The sequence below is a fragment of the Macrobrachium rosenbergii genome, chromosome 34 (genome assembly GCF_040412425.1).
Source record: "Macrobrachium rosenbergii isolate ZJJX-2024 chromosome 34, ASM4041242v1, whole genome shotgun sequence".
Classification (NCBI taxonomy): domain Eukaryota; kingdom Metazoa; phylum Arthropoda; class Malacostraca; order Decapoda; family Palaemonidae; genus Macrobrachium; species Macrobrachium rosenbergii.
In genome coordinates this window covers 3,183,726-3,205,591 of record NC_089774.1, presented here as the reverse complement: position 1 = coordinate 3,205,591, position 21,866 = coordinate 3,183,726, and the positions used below count along the sequence as shown (strand labels likewise).

The 21,866-nt window shown below is 39.8% G+C and overlaps 1 protein-coding gene across 9 annotated transcripts in view; it reads right to left on the bottom strand.

Annotated features, from left to right (window-relative positions):
* Imp (IGF-II mRNA-binding protein) overlaps nt 1–21,866 on the bottom strand; it is a 470,640-nt gene that overhangs the window by 23,996 nt on the left and 424,778 nt on the right. The window contains exon 1 of one of the 9 annotated variants that reach the window (XM_067133618.1): nt 4,930–5,317. The exons of the other annotated variants lie outside the window; for them this stretch is intronic. Within the exon in view, the coding sequence (XP_066989719.1) occupies nt 4,930–5,066 (137 nt within the window). The 5' untranslated portion in view covers nt 5,067–5,317. Of the gene's footprint in view, nt 1–4,929; nt 5,318–21,866 lie in introns of those variants that run through there. 9 annotated transcript variants of the gene reach the window in all.

Genomic DNA, 21,866 nt, shown 5'->3' with positions numbered 1-21,866 from the left:
TAGACTCAATTCGCGCTTTCTTATAGAATGTTGCTATTTGAATAATTTTTAAAAATAATATAACCAAATCAAGTGAAAAAAATTACGTTAAACACCTATTTCTCAGTTTAATTGAGCCTAGCAACATGCATTCCTATAACATGTGTATAATTTCATAAAATCTAACAGCAAAACAAGCAAAAGAAGAGCAAAAGGAACAAAAAATGTAAGATATTGTAGTACAATGCTTCGAAACTCAGGACAACTTTAACCACTTCCTCAGCATACGCCCAGGAACTAGGCCAATACCCCCTTTTTCTTGGACCCCCTCTCTCTCTCTCTCTCTCTCTTCCTTTCCCGCCCAACACCCACCTACCCACCTCTCTTTCTCTCTCTCTCCGCCTTCCTAGACCTCCACACTCTTCCTCCATCTCTCTTTCTCTCTCTCTCTCTCTCTCTGTATAACCATCTCTCTCTCTCTCTCTCTCTCTCTCTCTCTCTCCGATACCTCACGCATCATGAAGACAGGGAGTGATTGGTTTGATTTAATAAAATATCTGGCGTCACAGGCCTAGGCCATCGACAAATATCTGTGGCAGAGAGAGAGAGAGAGAGAGAGAGAGAGAGAGAGAGAGAGAGAGAGAGAGAGAGAGAGAGAGAGAGAGAGAGAGATGCTATATTTCTCCGGGTTTCTGGGGAGGAAATCCTTAAGACCAGTAAATACAAATGGCTCACTAGTCCTACCTTCACTGAAATATCTTGGCAACTAGAGAAATGACACAGAATACCGAGTGTCTGTGTTTTATACATTTTAAGCTTCTTATTTATAATATTCCTAATTATCAGTATACCAAGTGAAGAATGATTTTAATGCTGTTGTCTTCATACTTTGAATCTGACGCTTAGAATGAAGTTATACAATTTGGTGAAGCTTAACTGAGCTGACGATTACACTGTACGAGTAATTGATTTGAACATCTGATATACCAGGGTAGAGTGGACTTCCCGTATTACACCAGATTCTGCTCATAAAAATAAATAATTTAAACGACAAGACATTAGTGTTCACTCTGTGTTAAAACAGTTTTAATGTTTCCACAATCATGCAGAAGCGGTCAGCATTTGTTGCTAATTTGCTGAACAAAAAACGCTGTGGACTGTGAGAGGGGAATATTTGTATTGTGTTTTTAGAGACTTAGAAGTGATTCTATAGTCACTCATTATGTCTTAAATTACCTTTTTATATATATATATATATATATATATATATATATATATATATATATATATATATATATACACACATACACCTTTCAAACAGCAAGTACCTTAACCCTGGAAATACCTTACACCCAAAGGGAACTATTTATAATAAGAGCACCTACCCTGACCAGGAATCGAACCTGTGCCTTCTTTGAGTTGAACCATAAGCACAATTACTGCCAACACTGCAACAATCCAACAAGGTGTATATATACGTTCGAATGCTGTTAAAAATACATGCGTTTATCGTATATACAAACACATACATACATGTGTATGTATGTATATTAACTGATGCGTTGTGTGTCGTTTAACCATTTACCGTGAATATTAATTATTATTCTTAATATTACTGATAGAGTTCCCATACCGTCAAAAAGAACATTAACACAAAATCAAATAAAAAAATATAACAAAAGAACAGACAATAAAACAAGAATTAAGAGAGAGAGAGAGAGAGAGAGAGAGAGAGAGAGAGAGAGAGAATAATTAAAACGCAGTAACTTACACGCAAAAAGGACCTAAGTCACAACAGCGTGAGAGTGAGAGAGCACTTCCGGGAATCCGGGAGGAATTTCAGCGTAGATGTTTGACTAGACTAAACACTGTTGCTTCCTGCAATTGCTGCTGTGCTGTGTGCTGTACTGCAGCTTAAAGACTGTCTCTGGGGGGGAGGGGAGGGGAAGGGGCTAATAGGTGTCATTTGCAGCTATTATCTGTAAGCAATCTGCTTTAAATCGGTAAGATTATGGCTACTGTGTGGTCTCACAGCCGACTGCCCGCTAGGCCTATGATTGATGATGATTTTTCAGTTAATTGCAAGTCTTGCTTCTATCTTCCTGCTGTGACCAGACTGTGGAATGATCTTCCCAATGCTGTGATTAAATCGTTAGAGCTTCAGAAGTTCAAATTTGGTCTAAATTATTTGTTAGGCTGATAAATGTCTCAGCGACACTTTCGTATTTTATGGGTAAAATTAAGGAGAGGTTTTGACAAGATATGAGAAGAGACAGTTATCAGCACCCCTACAATTGCTTATCACCTTATCCCCAATCGAAACCGGTAGGGTCTCGAAGTGGCAATGCTCAACATCTCTCTCTCTCTCTCTCTCTCTCTCTCTCTCTCTCTCTCTCTCTCTCTCTCTCTCTCCAGCCTTTCTAAGCCCCCATCATTCTTTCCGCTCAAATATCTTATTGAATAGACGCTTAAACTCCAATTAAAAATTGCACTCTCTCACTCCCTCTCTCTCTCTTTTTAAATGAGCTGAGAAAGCGAGAGGAGAAGAGAGCAAGAGGAGAGAGAGAGAGAGAGAGAGAGAGAGAGAGAGAGAGAGAGAGAGAGAGAGAGAGAGAGAGAGAGAGAGAGAGTCTTCCTTCTAATGCCTCCTTCCCAGCAGTTCTCCTTTAAGGCTAAAGGCTGTCCGTCGGAATCGGGCCAAGGTCCTTGGCAAAATGCCTCCCGAATCCTCTGAAGGAGATTTATAATTCCATTAGCATTATCCTCTTGGGAGAGAGAGAGAGAGAGAGAGAGAGAGAGAGAGAGAGAGAGAGAGAGAGAGAGAGAGAGAGAGAGAGAGAGAGAGAGAGTGGAATAAGGGGAGAATGGAAGAGAGAAAACAAAAAAAGGAAGAAATAACCAAACCGAAGCCTTCTTGAACGCAATCGAACGAAACATATTACCTGCTCAATGTCCCATTAATAAGTAAACACAGCTATTTAAATATGGATGATCTACTCATAAAGGAACAATGTCTGCTACTTGACGTCGAGAGAGAGAGAGAGAGAGAGAGAGAGAGAGAGAGAGAGAGAGAGAGAGAGAGAGAGAGAGAGGGCGGAATAAGGGGAGAATGGAAGAGAGAAAACAAAAAAAAAGAAGAAATAACCAAACCGAAGCCTTCTTGAACGCAATCGAACGAAACATATTACCTGCTCAATGTCCCATTAATAAGTAAACACAGCTATTTAAATATGGATGATCTACTCATAAAGGAACAATGTCTGCTACTTGACGTCGAGAGAGAGAGAGAGAGAGAGAGAGAGAGAGAGAGAGAGAGAGAGAGAGAGAGAGAGAGAGAGAGAGAGAGAGAGAGAAGCTTAAAGAGGAAGTACTTATCAACAATATACCTATAGGCAGATCCATATCTTACGTAAGTTAAGTCATTTTAAAGGTAGGGTGTTCTTTCCATGTTCGTACATCTATATCTATATCTACATTATATTATATTACGTTATATTATATATTTACAATTTTATTTTCTTTTTTTAATACAGCGTGCTAACCTTCCGGTGCTCTAAAGGTCTTCCAAGGGTGAGACTGCAAGCCCCACGCCCTTTTCCAAACTGGCTGTAACCCACCACAGTTAAATAGCCACCTGATACATAATTCACTGTCTAGGCCAACAGGGGCACAACGGATTTGTCAGAAGCGGACTAGCTTTAATTTAACCGTGGGGAGCCCGAGAAGGGCTAATTAAATCGTCTTAGAAACACACAGGAAGGAAGAGAATTCCGCATTCTGCAGGGGAGACTGGTTGAGCCTCGAGTGGCAGAATATCAGGCGGTATTCTGGCTTAGAATTCTTTCTATTTTTCTTACTTTAAATCTTCAGCTGAAAACCCTTATGGACAAAGTTAACAGACAACAAACCCAACAGGGCTGGAGAGAGAGAGAGAGAGAGAGAGAGAGAGAGAGAGAGATTATAGGAAAAGGTGGTATATATAAAAATCAATATGAGGGAATATTGAATAAAACCGAAACACCTGAATTCAGAAGACGTCAGCAGCAGAAATCAGGAATGAATTACAGTTGGTCCTCGCTTCAACATTTGGAGGTCAGAAGGCTCTATACAACTGCACTTACAGGCAAACTATTCCACATTTTAGTTGCAGCCAAGATAAAACTCCTAGAATATTTTAAAAGGAGCTTCAGAATTATTCTTGAATTATATATTTCGTAACAACTCATCTTCACAAAATATTTTTTCAAAACATAACACAACCACTGTCCGGACACGCACATAAAAAAATAATATTTCATACCTTTACATTGAGCAATTTAACAACTCTGGTGACATCCTCTCTTGATAAAAAAAAAATAAGGGGAATAAGGGGGGGCTGGCCCCACTGAAAAGGCAACAGGAATGTCACTGTTGACTCACGTATGAACACATAATACACATAATATAAATCAGTAGCTAAGCTCTGAAGACTCTGGGGTCAAGAAAAACCAAAATAAATTTTAAAAAATCCCGACAAATATCACTGAATAGGAACTACTGCATAGATATATATAGTTAACCCAAACAAAAACATATAACACCAAGCTCAAACTATATAAAAAAAAAACTGTGCCAAATTTGAAGAGTAAGTTCAAAATCTGTGAGTTACAAGGTGCTCGTTCAACTTCACACGGTGTTCATGTTCCAATGTACATATAACGCCGTTTCATGTGCATGTGCAGATGGGGGTTTTATAACAAAAACTGGTCTTGAGCACCGTGTGTGTGTGTGTGTGTGTGTGTGTGTGTGTGTGTGTGTGTGTGTGTGTGTGTGTGTGTGCATTGCAGAGAGAATCTACTGTACGTCTTGTTATATCATTTCATCCGTGCTTTGTCCCAAACACCAAAATCGTGATTTCTTTGGGAGAGTTAAAGGGTTGCTTCCAATCACTACAAAAACATTGGGACTCACCCCTCACTGCTCCCATTGGTCAGGGGCTCGTCCAATTCGCTTTCCTCCTCCTCCTCCTCCTCCACCCCTTCCTCCTCCTCCTCCTCCTCCTCCCCCCTCTCTCGACCGTACATCTCTTCCATCATCAGTCGATTCATGGTGAAGATCTGAAAATTTTATTCCAGTGTGTAACACTCGAGAATTGCACGAACTGTCCACGGGAGTAAAGAAGCACGGTTATACAAGCTGGTATCACCTTTCTAAACTGTAACACACCTGTGAGTGCGCGAGAGACACAGATAAGTAGATAGATAGAGAGAGAGAGAGAGAGAGAGAAAAGTGGGGGGGGTTGGCTGGCGGACTGAACACCCACACTCTTAACCGCAGGTGTTGGGGTGAAACGAATGTCCTTACTCATATACCGACACGAAAATGTAACGTTCTGTGCTCTTAAAACATATCCTTCATCAGTCTCTCTATTTCACTCACTTTCCGTTCGAGTTCAGCTCGTCAATATCACCGTCCCACGAAAAAACACTTCACTGGAGAGACGATTCGAATTCTGTGCGTCTTCTCTACTTTTGTTCCAGGGGTCGACACACCACAATGGCGACAGGTCACAAAATCTTAAGATAGAATTACTGCTTCTTATATCTCTCTCTCTAATCCTCAATGACACTCAATAACGCATTACAGTTCACTGTGTCATTCCAATTTCATCCACGGTCACTTCTCATTTAGTGTCAATTAATCGTGTGACTTTTTTTTTTATTAGTGTCTGAAGTACAGATGTTTTCAAGCCATTAGAGATAGATAATGTACCTGTTGAAATGCAAAATGCCATCAGTAAGTTCAGTTATTTGAATTATATTGTTTTCCTCTTAATTCAATGGTGAATCAGTTCATTAATGGTGCTCTTTGAAGGAAACAAAAGACAATAATTATATATATATATATATATATATATATATATATATATATATATATATATATATATATATATATATATATCAACAATAAGCCGTTTCACCTTGGGTGGTTCTACAAAAAGTACAAAAAAAATTAAACCTGCTCTTAATGATTAACGTGGAATCTGACCCACATCCAATTCAAATTTAGTCTTAATGGAACTCACCAACCATCAAGCCTTGTGATTATCCAAGCTTTACTTGAACTTACACCTAACTATCATAACTTAAATACAAAAGCTACAGCATTGATTTACTGAGCTGTAATTTATAGGACAGTAGCCTGACAGACAAATGGTTACAGCAATGTACAGCAAATACATTCTTGAAGGATTGTGGACCCCTTGGGGATGGAAATACAGCATCAATGGCAGACCAGCCTCGCAGTCTTGCTAACTTGTGTCGGGTGAATAATTCAACTCTAAAAAAAAATGATAAATGTACATGGATGAAGCATCTTAGGGCTCTGAATAAGTCTGGCTGTGGTGTCAGTCAGAAAACATGTATGGTAGGTGATTTGGTCAAGGAGAGGAATCCAGATGGTGTTGTCCTGATAGAGACAAAAGTGAAAGGACACTGTGTGCACGAATGTAACGGGAAGGGCAAAGGGTGACTGTGTCTAGGGTAATCAGAAGGTGTAGTGCATATGCACTTATTTGAGAATAGCTTGGATAACACTGCCCATAACAGGAGGAAGAGTCGTGGTAGTGAGCTTTCATGGGTCAGGTTTGAAGATATTCTTCTGGGAGAGTGTGTTTGAATCTACAACTTGCTGCGTTTGGAAAACATGAATGGTTGCCTGTCCAGGGTGATTTACACGAAAAGGCAAATGACAGAGAATCAGATGGTGTTGTCACCAGACATGGGGTTTCTGGAGTCAATAAGAAAGGAGAGTCTTGTATGAATGTGCTTGCAAAAGGGGCTTGATTCCTGGGAATGCACTTGGGAAAGGAAAATGGCAAGGAAACACCATCCACATTAGGTTCAGAGTAGATGGAAAGCAACCTGATGGACATAAGGGTGAAAAGAGTAAGCTGGAGGTATTTCTGATCATCATTTGGCTGAAGCAAAAATTAAGATGAACCAGAAGTGCAAGTTAAGATGGGGTGAAAACACATTTTACAGGGTAACCAAAACAAGGAGTTTAATAAGGTGTATAAGTAAGGAGAGCATATAGTGACAATGCACAGCAAATGGGCCACAGTTAAAGATATAGAGTTGAAAAGTATATAAATACTGAGCAAATTCTAGGACGGGGTTATGGAATCATCAGGAAGTACTTGTGGTCTTAGAGAATGGAAAAGGGGAGTAAAATGAGTGATTCTTTGAGCTATAACTGTAAAACAGAAGGGAGGACTGTGTTCAAGAGTACAAGAGGATGGATAAGATGGTCAAACTAAAGGTGCAAAAAGTAAAATACATAATCAAAAAGGCGTTAGAGGATGAAAATTGACTTCAAGGAGAAACAGAAGTTAATCTACAAGGTTGATGAGCAAATATAGCTCTCAGAATGAATCAGGTTAATGGATAGATGCTATCTGATGGGAATGCAGTCCCTGGATGAGGAATGTGGGTATTTTGAGGATTTGATGACTGGGAAAGAAAAAGAGAGAGGTGGAGCTGAATAACAAGAGTGTGGAAAGGGTTCAGTTAAACTTGAGAATGCTTGTTTAGTTACTGTTGAGGAGGTGAAAAGAGTCAACATAACTTTGCTCAGTGTACTAGGGGGGAGGTGTATGATAATCTTCATTGGGAAGGCAAGTCAGATATATGAAAAGGTAACAGATGGTTTGATAAGGTAAGAACAGAGTGGGTTTAGGCAAGGAAGAGTGAGTGAATAAAAAAAATCTGTAATGAAACAGCATGTGAAGAAGCTTGAACATAAAAAATGCTCTACATGGCATAGATGCACCTAGAGAAATCTTATGACAGAACTCAAGAGATGCAATGTGCAAGGTGTTGAGGATATAAATTCAAGAGAGCAATAAAATTTATATGACGGATGTGTGAGGTTTTAGGGAAGAGAGTGACTGGTTTGGAGTAAAAATTGGCAGAAGACGGACGTGTGTTATATTTCCATGGCTGTTTAATATCTCTATGGATGAAGTCACATGAGAAGTTAGAGAAAAGGCATTAGATGTAGGTTCCAAGTCTGGTATAAGAGAATCTGTAGAGATCAGCTAGTGTTTCAAAGAGCATAAAGTTAAGGAGTGGATCTGGACAAGAGTAAGGTTATGAAGGTAAGGGGGAATAATGAAGATGGAACAGAGAACTGGTAAAAATAAAGACATGAAAAGATGACAAATGTGGAGAAACACAGAGGGAGTGACAACTCTCTGTGTAGGTGGAAGGAAGCCACTCAGTCCTTTTAGATGGTTCAGTCATGTGGAAAGAATGGGTGATGATAAATTTGTGACAAGCAGAGGGAATGAACGAGTTACGCCAACGAAGCGACCTCAAAACCCAGGAAGCAAGTGGGTGCCTGCAAGAAGAGGCGAGTGCTGCAGTATGTGTGGGAGGTACGACACACCACTGATGAGCCTTCTGTGCAGGTGTATGGAGAAGTTGGTGATGTGGACGTTTTTTCACACAGATGATTCAGCCGGGACTCAGTAGTTGAGGTGTCAATGTGGCAGTCAGTGATCACTGCCCTATCTGTTCTGAGAAGCCTCCACCTGTCAGATTAACAGCTTCAGGTCCAAAGATTTTTTTCAGGGGTGGCCAAAAGATGTTTCCTAGCCCCTAACCCCCCTATACCCCAAAACCCCACCCCCAAAATCGATCTCGGGGTCTCCTGCAGGTGTGGCAAGGTTGATAATTACTGGATCAGTTGTCGGAACCCCTAACTCAGAGAGAGAGAGAGAGAGAGAGAGAGAGAGAGAGAGAGAGAGAGAGAGAGAGAGAATTATATAATATTTTTCCCCAAAAGACCGGCTGTTTCAGCACAGATCGTGCGTGTGTGAGAGTTATGAAGTCCGCAAGAAAAACAGGTGTTTCGACGGCCGTCCTTTAAAAGGTAACTGCGAGAGGAACACATGCTCTCAAACACCTGGGATTCCTCTCACGCAGGTGTCGTCAGCATGGACTAGATGCGACAGCAATCCTCCTCTAAACATCACCCACCATCATCATTTTGTTACTAAAGTTTATATCATGTTGTCACTCTCTTTTGCGTCATTGTGTAAAATCTCCACTGGAATTGCTCTCGTCACTTATCTCCGAGACTTTTATGACTTAATTCTACCTTTCACGACATGATTTTTTTTTTTTTTTTTTTTGCAATATACACTTTTCGGGTAGTTTTGGAAACCACAGTTTATTGGCTCTGTAATCAGTAACCTTGTTTTAGGATATTTTTTCCTCTTTACATTAAGTTTTCATAAACATCTCCAATACTTTTAAATCTCAAAATTCAGTTTTTCTTGTAACTTTTTGGTAGACTTTGTAACCAACTGCACACCTTAGAAAGTTCTGTAACAATTTTGGTGATTTTGCAAACTAAATTATTACTCAATGGTTATTTTATAACCTCTTCTTTGGCGATTTTAGGCAACGTCCGTAATTAGCCCCGGCGCCAGGTAAACAAAAAGTCAATGAGAGAGAGAGAGAGAGAGAGATTGTTCACTGGGTTTTTACAATCTCTTCTTTGGCGATTTTAGGCAACGTCCGTAATTAGCCCCGGCGCCAGGTAAACAAAAAGTCAATGAATGGGAGAGAGAGAGAGAGAGAGAGATTGTTCACTGGTTTTTTACAATCTCTTCTTTGGCGATTTTAGGCAACGTCCGTAATTAGCCCCGGCGCCAGATAAACAAAAATTCAATGAGAGAGAGAGAGAGAGAGAGAGAGAGAATGGTGTTAAACGTAACTGATAGTTGGCTATATAACCCCGTAGAGTTTATCGATCGAATTTAAGCGATATTTTTGGACGCACATCACCGCACAAAAAGTATCTACAGAGAGAGAGAGAGAGAGAGAGAGAGAGAGAGAGAGAGAGAGAGAGAGAGAGACTACCCATAAACACTGCCAATCTGACAAACTGAAACTACAGCTACCGTCTTCCCTCCCGCTTCCCCCAAAATAAAAAAAATACATCTTAGATCCGTATCTGGTTCCGGATTCATCTCAAAACCTAACGAACTACTCGTTGGTATATGGCCCACCCCTCCCCAAAATTCCGCTGAAATCCGTCCGTACATTTTTGAGATATCATCGAACAACACTGAAGAAATAAATACGAAAAAACCTATTTAAAGAAAAATGCCTTACTAGTAACCAACAGTAATCACTGGTAACTACCTGTGTATATGTACTACCTCCTCCTCCTCCTCCTCTCTCTCTCTCTCTCTCTCTCTCTCTCTCTCTCTCTCTCTCTCTCTCTCTCTCTCTCTCTCTCAACTGATAAAAAAAGATTTCATTAGTCTTTGTCCACTCATCTCATTCTTTCTTTCAGGTTTTATCTACGATATTCAATTTCAAGCTCAACTGGTTGCACGTATTTAGGAGTGGCTGCCATTTCCTAATAACTTCTCTCTTTAATTACAGGAAATAACTGAGGAACTGAATGTAACTGGTAATCTTGTATCTTCTGTAAAGGAAGGATACGCCGTATAGGGCATACATCCACCTATGCCTCTACAGGAATACTCATAGAGCATACATCCACTTATGCCTCTACAAGAATACTCATGGGTCATACATCCACTTATGCCTCTACAGAAATACTCATAGGGCATACATCCACTTATGCCTCTACAGAAATACTCATACGGCATACATCCACTTATGCCTCTACAGGAATACTCATAGGTCATACATCCACTTATGCCTCTACAGGAATACTCATAGGGCATACATCCACATATGCCTCTACAGGAATACTCATAGGTCATACATCCACTTATGCCTCTACAGGAATACTCATAGGTCATACATCCACTTATGCCTCTACAGGAATACTCATAGGTCATACATCCACTTATGCCTCTACAGGAATACTCATAGGTCATACATCCACTTATGCCTCTACAGGAATACTCATAGGTCATACATCCACTTATGCCTCTACAGGAATACTCATAGGTCATACATTCACTTATGCCTCTACAGGAATACTCATAGGTCATACATCCACTTATGCCTCTACAGGAATACTCATAGGTCATACATCCACTTATGCCTCTACAGGAATACTCATAGGTCATACATCCACTTATGCCTCTACAGGAATACTCATAGGTCATACATCCACTTATGCCTCTACAGGAATACTCATAGGTCATACATCCACTTATGCCTCTACAGGAATACTCATAGGTCATACATCCACTTATGCCTCTACAGGAATACTCATAGGTCATACATCCACTTATGCCTCTACAGGAATACTCATAGGGCATACATCCACTTACGCCTCTACAGAAAAACTCATAGGGCATATATCTACTTATGCCTCTACAGAAATACTCATAGGGCATACATCCACTTATGCCTCTACAGAAATACTCATAGGGCATACATCCACTTACGCCTCTACAGAAAAACTCATAGGGCATATATCTACTTATGCCTCTACAGAAATACTCATAGGGCATACATCCACTTACGCCTCTATAGAAATACTCATAGGGCATACATCCACTTACGCCTCTACAGAAATACTCATAGGGCATACATCCACTTATGCCTTTACAGAAATACTCATAGGGCATACATCCACTTATGCCTTTACAGAAATACTCATAGGGCATACATCCACTTATGCTTTTACAGAAATACTCATAGGGCATACATCCAATTATGCCTCTGCAGAAATACTCATAGGGCATACATCCACTTAAGCCCATACAAGAATACTTAGCATAGGGCATATATCCATCTATGCTTCTACAAGAATACTCATTATAGGGCATACATCTACCTATGCCTCTACAAGAATACTCAGCGTAGAGTATACATCCACCTATGCCTCTGCAAGAATAATCATAGGGCATACATCCACTTATGCCTATACAAGAATACTCGGCATAGGGCATACACCAACCTATGCTTCTGCACAAATACTCATAGGGCATACATCCACCTATGCCTAAACTATTATTATTATTATTATTATTATTATTATTATTATTATTATTATTATTATTATTATTATTATTGCTGGGCCTTGAACCAGCCTGACTACCTCATCTCTTGAAAAAGGGTCACAGTTAGGACCTGAAAGTGCTCGAGATCAAAGTAATATGTAAATATTTACCAGTAAACAAGTTATACACAAGAATCTTGTGGGTTTCTCTTTCCATCTTCAGAAGAAAACTGAAAGAAGTTTTTGTTTGGTTCATTATTATTATTATTATTATTATTATTATTATTATTATTATTATTATTATTATTCAGATGAATCCTACTCAAATGGAACAAGCCCACCAAAGGGGCCACTGACTTGAAATATTAGTCCTCATTTGAAAGAAGTAACCAAGTTATAATTAATACAGAAAGAGATCAGTTACTAGAAAAAATAAATTAAATGTGTGATTTTACAATTTTTTTGTTTTGTTTTTTGTTAGATATCGTCAAAACAGTAGAACGGAATTTGAAGAAACCTGGCAGATATATTCATCAGATAGCTTGATCGATTTGGTTAACTTTGATTAAGAATCACGTTGATTTTAATAACAATGGAACGTAACACATAAAGATACCTACAAAGTACCATCTAATTCTGTTGTTTCAGAGATAGAGAGAGTATAACCTAATTGCAACTTCGTAGATGGAGATTATAAAAAAAAAACATAATTATAAACAAACAAAACAGGCGATTTTGAAACACCCGGAGACAGGTGTTTTCCCTGTAATCAGTGATACACTTCAGCTCTCTCTCTCTCTCTCTCTCTCTCTCTCTCTCTCTCTCTCTCTCTCTCTCTCTCTCTCTCTCTCTCTCGTGGTACTCGATAAGTGCATTCTCTGAAATCAAACGCCATTGTTGACCTAAGCTGTGAATTGTGTACCTAGTTGTTAGTCAACTGTTCTGGGTCGCAGGTAAGCCGAAGTGAGAGAGAGAAAGAGAGAAAATTGGACCCCTCACCCCACTGGACGTAATCTCTCTCTCTCTCTCTCTCTCTCTCTCTCTCTCTCTCTCTCTCTCTCTCTCTCTTAGCCAGCAGGCCTATTGTAGGAGGCATTCAATGAAAACCATTTTGTGGTTTTATGGTCACTGGGAGAGGTTCAACTAGTGATTAGCCTGTCTCTCTTTCTCCCATTGACATTCAAGCTTTTTAATTGGTTGGTTTATGTAAATCAAGATTTTTTAAATACTTTTTTTGTTAGTTTGTTATACTTGTTGGATTGTGTAAATCAAGTTCTTTATGATATTTGTATTTTTTTTTTTATTTGTTGATTTATGTAAATAAAGTTTTCAATTACTTTTCTTGTTAATTTCTTATATTTGTTGGTTTATGTAAATCAACTTTACCAGTTTTTTGTTATTAAATATATCACGTACATTTATATATATATATATATATATATATATATATATATATATATATATATATATATATATATATATATTATAATATACACAATTCATTCAACTTTCTCAGTACATATTAATGGATGGGGCTGCTACCCCACCCACCTTTTCCTTGACCCAAGATGACGCTGGTAATACTTGCAGCTGGGTGGACTGGTGGGCGGTAGACTGAGAAAGACCCACAGACCTAACAACCATACAAACATGGGCAAGCACTGCACCAATTACCAACAGTCTTACGGCTTTCAGCTGCGACCCACCGCAGTCAACAACATGCCAGGTACTATAATTCACTGCTTAGATCAACAGCGTTGCACAATTTACCTCGAATGGTTTCCCATCATTGGAATCGAACTCAGGGCTGTCACTGGCGAGGTAACGCTGTGTTCCACTTGACCACGTAACACTTTCTCCCACCCCAGCTCTCTCTCTCTCTCTCTCTCTCTCTCTCTCTCTCTCTCTCTCTCTCTCTCTCTCATGCAATTAAACATAACAGGACCTCGCCGAGGTAGCACTTATCATAACGAGGTAAAAATATATATGAACACACCACCTCTCTCTCTCTCTCTCTCTCTCTCTCTCTCTCTCTCTCTCTCTCTCTCTCTCTCTCTGTTATATGCATACACATTTATGTATATGTATATTTGTATACACACACACGCACATATTTGCCACGAGGCCCACCGCAATGCCGACGAAGATGACCACACATTTTGTCACGCCAATTCATATATACCTCCATTACCAGCACAACCAACCGTCTATCGTCTATGTCCACTATTCACCCGATCACTGGAACGAGAAAAAACTAAAAAAAAAATAAATAAAAATAAAAATAAAAATAAAAAATTTCAAACGTACGCCTAAATACTTAACAGCATCGTCACTGCTGCGGGAACTGCTAAATGAACAGCAACTGCTAGAGACCACAGGACTGACCAGTGAGGTAGCCCCCCCTAGCCCCCTCAGGGAAGGGGGAGAGGTAATGAGGGGGGATATCCCCCCAAACCCCCCCCCTAATATACTCGTGCATACGTTGCCGTGTTATGACGTGCTAACACCTGGTTTGGTACAGATGTCCGGTGAAGAGGTAGGAGTGTGTGTGTGTGTGTGGTGCAGAGAGAGAGAGAGAGAGAGAGAGAGAGAGAGAGAGAGAGAGAGAGAGAGAGAGAGAGAGAGAGATAAGGTTCGTGTTCATGTCAGCATGCACTTTTACCGATTACACTTTTAGTCTTATTCCTCATTATTGTCTTATAGTTTTTTAACATTACTTTTACTTTCATTATTTAACTTTTTATATACTTTTATTTTCAAGGTTGTGGCCCGCTGCAGTCGACTAGCTACCAGGTAAAACATTCACTGTTAGGGCTAAATAAAAGCAACAAGATCCAAAGATCAAAACGAAAGCAGAAAATGTCAAGAAAAATGAAACAAAATTAGGCTGAGCAAAAAACAAGAAAATTTGCGTCGAAGTTTCCTCAACGCTATCGAGTTTTCTGTACATCGTATACTCAAGGCCACCGAAAACAGACCTACCTTTCGGTGGTGTCGGTATAATGCTGTATGAGCCGCGGCCCATGAAACTTTAACCACCGCCGGTGGTGGCCTGGGCTATATTGTTGCCAGAGGCACAATTATGGCTAACTTTAAATTTTAAATAAAATAAAAGCTACTGAGGCTAGAGGGCTGCAATTTGGTATGTCTGACGACTGAGGGGTGGATGATCAACATATCAATTTGCAGCCCTCTAGCCTCAGTAGTTTTCAAGATCTGAGGGCGGACAGAAAAATTGTGGACAGAAAAAGTGTGGACAGACAGACAAAGCCGGCACAATAGTTTTCTTTTCCGAAAACTAAAAGTAAAGAGTAAAACGAAATAAAACAAAAGAAGATAGGATTAAAAGCATAAAGATCAAATAAACCCGGCCCCTAACCAAAAGACCCTAGGTAAACCAAAATCAAGGGTCATCACAAATGTAAGGTCAGCCAAAAACACTGTGAAAACAAGTCTATCGATAACCAAAAACAAGGTCAAAACTCTAATATAAAATAAAAGAAAGTCAAAACACATTTAAGGTCAACCTAGAAAGGGTCAAAACAAATCTGAGGTCAACCTAAAAAAACGTAAAAAAAAAAACTAGGGTCAACCTAAAAAAGGTTAAAACCACTCTGAGTAAACCTCAAAAAACGTCAAAACAACTCTAAGGTCGAGCTAAAAAAAGGTCAAAACAACTCTAAGGTAACAAAAAAAGGTCAAAACAACACTGAGGTAAACAAAAAACAAGGTCAAGCCAAATCTTCCTTCAACCAAAAACAAGATCAAAACAAATCTAAGGTCAACCAAAACAATATCAAAACAAAATAAGTCAGCCAGAAAAACAATGTCAATACATATCTCAGGTCAAACAAAAACAAGGCCAAAACGACTCTACAATAAGGTCTAACAACACAGGGTCAAAACAACTCTGCAGTAAGGTCAACCAAAAGTAAGGTCAAAGCAACTCTACGGGTAACTAAAAGAAGGTCAAACTGACTCAAAGGTCAACCAAACAAGGTCAAAATAACTCTGTCAATCAAAGCAGGTCAAAACAAACAGGTCAACTAAAATAAGGTCAAAACAACTCTAAGGTCAACTAAAATGAAAGTCAAGACAAATCTTAGTTCAACCAAAAACAGGGTCAAAACAAACCTAAGCTCAACCAAAACAAGGTCAATACAAATCTTAGGTGAAACACAAACAAGGTCAAAAGATAAAGGTCAGTCTAAAAACGACGTGGAGGAAACAAGTGTACAGTAAGCCATAAAAAAAGTTCAAAGCACAAGCAAAAAAGCCCAGCAAATGAATCATACTCAAATCATAAGAGAGAGAGAGAGAGAGAGAGAGAGAGAGAGAGAGAGAGAGAGAGAGAGAGAGAGAGAGAGAGAGAGAGCATTCAAAAATGCATTCACACATAAGCGGTAATCCCCTGTCTTCGAGTGCCTAAAATGACCCCCTACCCCCAGGCCGTAAACCCGCCCCCCCCCCCTAAAAAAACAGAACCCCTGCTTTCAAGAACGTAACAGTGAAATGTCACTCACACTACCTCTCCTTTCAATTACCCAAAGAGGTCGCCCAGAGCCTCGGCGAATTAAGCGCGACAAAGCGACCCCTTCTCCGACGAATGCAAGCATGAAAAATGTACGGCGCCGCGGAAGCGGACTTCAGGCGCTACTCAAACCCGGGTTTTTTCCCATTAATTTTGGAAACGAAGGGTCGACCTGCCGAGCATACGCGACGCTCATTAAAAAAAGTCTACGGATCCTGCACATATGATTACAGATACGCGTGCGTGTGTGTCTCTCTCTCTCTCTCTCTCTCTCTCTCTCTCTCTCTCTCTCTCTCTCTCTCTCTCTCTCTCTCTCTCGTTTATAACCTGGGGTTAATGATAAAGCAGCGAGATGCGTATCCACCAGGTGACTATAATATTGGAAGGATTGTTAAACAATCAACAGAGTTGCGTATGCTCGCTCTCTCTCTCTCTCTCTCTCTCTCTCTCTCTCTCTCTCTCTGTACGTATGTGTGTGTGTATATGTATGTATATATATATATATATACATATACTGTATATATATATATATATATATATATATATATATATATATATATATATATATATATATATATATATATATATATATATATATATATATATATATATATATAATTATCAATCACAATACACTTAACTAATACCAACAGTTATAACTAAAAAAAAACTCACTTAAATGCATTGACACACATTATACACCTATCTGTGTCATCAACGCAAGCCCACATAAAAAAAAGAAAAGATTACTGAACTTTGCAATAAACCTTAGCGGCCTGGTTAATGCGGCAATGGGCGTTGGTGAGGCCCGAAAGCCTATGAAATATGGAAACAGCATACGCAACCACCGGATGAATTCGTGCGTAAATTTCATACGGAAAAAATTCACGCAAAAGGCGATACACATTTTCAAATAATCCCAGAATTTGAAGCCGTCAGCTATATGCTAATTATATCTTTGTCTAACAATATTATTTTAATACGTAAATTGGCTAACACATAATCATATTTTTATATCAAATTTAACAAGCAGTTATTGCTCAAAATAAAACGGTAACACCCAAACTTAAGCGTAAATCATTGCAAAACCCAAAAATTAAGAAACATCACACACAAAGGCATACGCAAATTTATGCGTAAATGAATGCACAAATAAATTAATGCGCAGTCACACACAAAAAGTCATACGCAAATTTATGCTTAAATTGACGCATAAAAAAAAATACGCAACGTCACGCAAAGAGAAATATGCAAATTGGTGTGTAAATAAATGTAAAAAACATGATCATTAATTTAACACACCAATAAAATATAAAACAATCAATACGTAAATAAAACGCAAAGATAGCCTCAGACCACGTGGCATCACGCTGCTATCAAGTTTTACGCACAAACACCTGCGCGAAGCCAAATTAAAGTTTGCGTAGAGCATTTTGTGAGAAAAAAAAAAAGATACGCAAATCACACTTGTTAGTCAGATGACCAGATTCCACGAATCTGAGATGACAACGGTAATTTCTCTCTCATTTCTATCTAAACCCCTAAGCAATATCTTCCGTACCTACTTGTTATGCCACTGTTGTGGGTCATGAAGCCGAAAAGGGAGTCAAAATATACGCCAATCTTACAACTGACAACAAGACGGCCTCGACGAGGTAATCCTTACTCCAACGGCGTGGAATCGTCCAACGCAAAAATCTTCGCTCTCTTATGCAATGCAAGCAATTGAGAGAGGCCCTGCTTATGTCATTATCCCGAAGTCCCTCTTCCACAGGCGTTATCACCTCTCTCTCTCTCTCTCTCTCTCTCTCTCTCTCTCTCTCTCTCTCACGTAGTTTCTTCTACGTACCAGCTAGCAAGGGTCCTGGCAGTAGCGCGAATTCACGTCTAAAATATAAGCATTAGCGCAGTGACTGCCTTCTAATTTTCTCCCACGTGCATATTATAGAAATACGCTCACCTGGGCCACAAAAAGATTTCGTGCATTCGCTTTGGGTAGGGAAGGGGAGGGGAGGGGGAGGGAGGAATGAAGAAGTATGAGAGAGAGAGAGAGAGAGAGAGAGAGAGAGAGAGAGAGAGAGAGAGAGAGAGAGAGAGAGAGGAGCCTTCTGACGCAAAAGATCTTGGAAAAATATTAGGTGTTAGTAGGTGGTATTAAGGGGTAGGGGGTAAAATGATATCAAAGAAGAGAAGGGATTGGTGGAGGGTTGAGGTGGTATGAGGGAGAGGGGTAAAAAAAAAAGGGGGGGAGGGTGTAGGAGGAAGCAGAAGGCCGTCTTTATGCGCATGCAAGATCTTGGAAAACTAGGAGGTGGGTAGTGGGAGGTAGTGGGAGGTGGTCTGAGGGGGAGGGGATGATGAAACCCGACTGAGGGAGAGGAGGAGGAGGAGGAGGAGGAGGAGGAGGAGGAGGAGGAGGTAGGAAGGTCAGGAGATATTAAGGATGATGAAGGAGAAGCGAGCGAAGGCCAAAATATTTGACGCAAGCAAGACCTTGAAACATGATAACCCACGGCTTTCAATGATTTGTTTACGTGTCCTGGCGTTGCTCCCGCAACGCCAGGTTCACTGACACCAACTAAGGGAGGTGGTGGAAGGGTAGAGGAAGGGTAGGGGAGTGGAGGAGAGGGGGAGAGATACCGTGAATTCCACGAATGCAAGCCGATCATTGCATGCGAGACTGTGCATACACTTCTGGGGACACGATATGGAGCGAGGTCGGTCACTCGGTCCTTCTGGAAAATTATGATGAAGAAATTCAGTCACCTCTGCTTTCTGGGAATCTCATTCAACAAGCGTCCTCCGTGACCTGTTTCTCTCTCTCTCTCTCTCTCTCTCTCTCTCTCTCTCTCTCTCTCTCTCTCTCATGCAGAGAGAGTGAGGTCACTGAACACGGAAACAAATCTAACATATCAATTACGGAACAAACCCGTAAGTCCCACCGACTTGAAATTCAAGCTTCCAAAGAATATGGTGTTCATTTGAAAGTAACAGAAGGTACAGTGACAGGAAACACAGAAAGAGATCGGTTTTCAGAAAAGAAAGATAAATTAACATGTTAATAATTAAATACATAAAAAGGAGACTGTTCCACAGTCCAACGGTGTGAGGAATAAAGGACTTCTGCAACTGAGAAGTTTGACAGAGAGGCACATTTATTCCATATTGGTGTTGCCGTTCAGCTAATCTGTTTGCTCTCGGCAGATAAAGGGGATCAGGGATCAATTGTGAATGTAAAATATCCCTGTTAAAATACAACTCACGAAAAATTGACAAACAAGAGACCATCAGTCGATGTTCCAAGTCATGACTGCTACCATTATGAAGCAGAAACCTACCACATCGAACCAGTCTATTTAAAGAGAAGATAAATCTCTGGCAGAAGCAGACATCCCCCACAGAACAGTGTTCTAGAAAAGGAAGAACAAATGACCTGCAACAAATTGCACTGATTTTGTCACTTTTATAAATATTTAAGACCTTGCGTTTTCGGCTAAGGATTCGCGCTTACACAGGATGCCTCTCAGGCCTCAATGTGACCAACTGCCATTCACACCGGGCTCCTACTAAGAGCTGTTACACAGTGATTTTTGGGATGAAGTTGCTAGCCCCATACCCGATAAAAAGATTGCTTTCATGTGAAATGAATTCCCGCCATATGTTGCTTTGACGTTGTAAGAACAAATTCGCTTCGAGAAATGACGGTAAAGTAAGTAGTACGCAGCCCATGAGCGATGCTCGATGGAGCCACTGATTCACTCATAAATTGGGCAATTATTTACACTTTCTTTAATTATAAAGCAGCGGCCGTAGGGAGGAACAACTTTTGATATATCTAAACTTAAAAAAGTAAAAAAAAAAAAAAAAAATGGAAAGAACCAAAATACGGAGCAAGGATCTGACAACGGGAAAACATAAGCACCGAGCGAATTCCAAAGCCGTAGGTGAAAATTTAAGAATTTGCTTGATCCAATATCATCTACGTTATGGGAACCTAAAAATAAAATAAAAATGTCGACGAATTCTGAGAATTTAGCGGTACTACACTGCGGCAAAATACAAGAATTTCATGACAGCATACACCGATCATTTCCCGGAATTTAATACACACAGATGTCAATCAATTCTGGGAATATGAAAACACATTCGTTACTTTCGTCGACTTTGCGGCTCTTGTGCTGAATTCAGAGAATTCACGCCGCCATTTTGAGAGAGAGAGAGAGAGAGAGAGAGAGAGAGAGAGAGAATATCGACCAAAGCGAGGTCGGATTAAACTGTGATGATATTTTGACTCGAAGGAATTAAAACTACAAAGAAAATGACGATAAACAAAAACAAAATAAAATAAAAGTGCAAAACTAAGATCAGGAAAAGATATTATTATAAAACAAAAATAAAATAAATGAAAATTTTCTAAGACCAAGACAAATCACCTATTGATTTCCATAAAAAAAAAATAGGTGGGTGACATTTCGAGATAAAATGGCTGTATGGCTGTAACATGTTGGTTAAGGTCAGTACTTGGATGGGTGAGGACCTAAAAAAATTATAAAAAAAATAGTACCTTCTTGGGCCAAGCGATATATACATACTCGTATATATACATAAACATTATCCATACATGCATTCTCTCACGTGACTAGGGGGGGGGGGGAACGCTTGGGCAAAGAAGATACTATTTTTTTTATAATTTCTTTTTAGGTCCTCACCCGTCCAGATACTGACCTTAACCAACATCACCACAGGTGAAAAAATAAGACTGGGTGTAGATCCTGAGATATGCTGCGGCCTGCTTGCGCCAACTACTTCTGTTTTTTTATATATATATATATATATATATATATATATATATATATATATATATATATATATATAATAACACGATAACAGTTATATCTCCTAACAATTTGACAGACTGATAAACTAGCGCAGACTGAGCTAATATTGGCAAAAAGTCAGGCCGAACCAAACCTGTCGCTCTAGCGACAGTTGGCGACTTGGCGTTGCCCTCAGGCGAGCAGTACCCCAAAATCCTGGGCATCGTAAAACGTAGGCAACATGCCCGCCGTGGGTAATGCCCTGTGATGATACAATATCTACACCAAATGGGGATGTAGAGGAATAGAAAAAAATATAAATAAGGTAACTGATGCTTATTTTTGGGAGGGGTGGTGGTGAGATGTATAATTATGTTTCTCCATGGCAGTCATTTTCAAAACAGGTGCATGCTTTTATCCCGGAGGGAGCATGTTCGCGCGACAGCAAATCATAGTGGTTAGGAAACTGCATAATTTTGCACGGCGGGGGGGGGTGGCGTTTGAAATTGGCCAAATATGAAGACATCAGAGATAAAAAGGTCTCTTTGTTATGAGAGTTT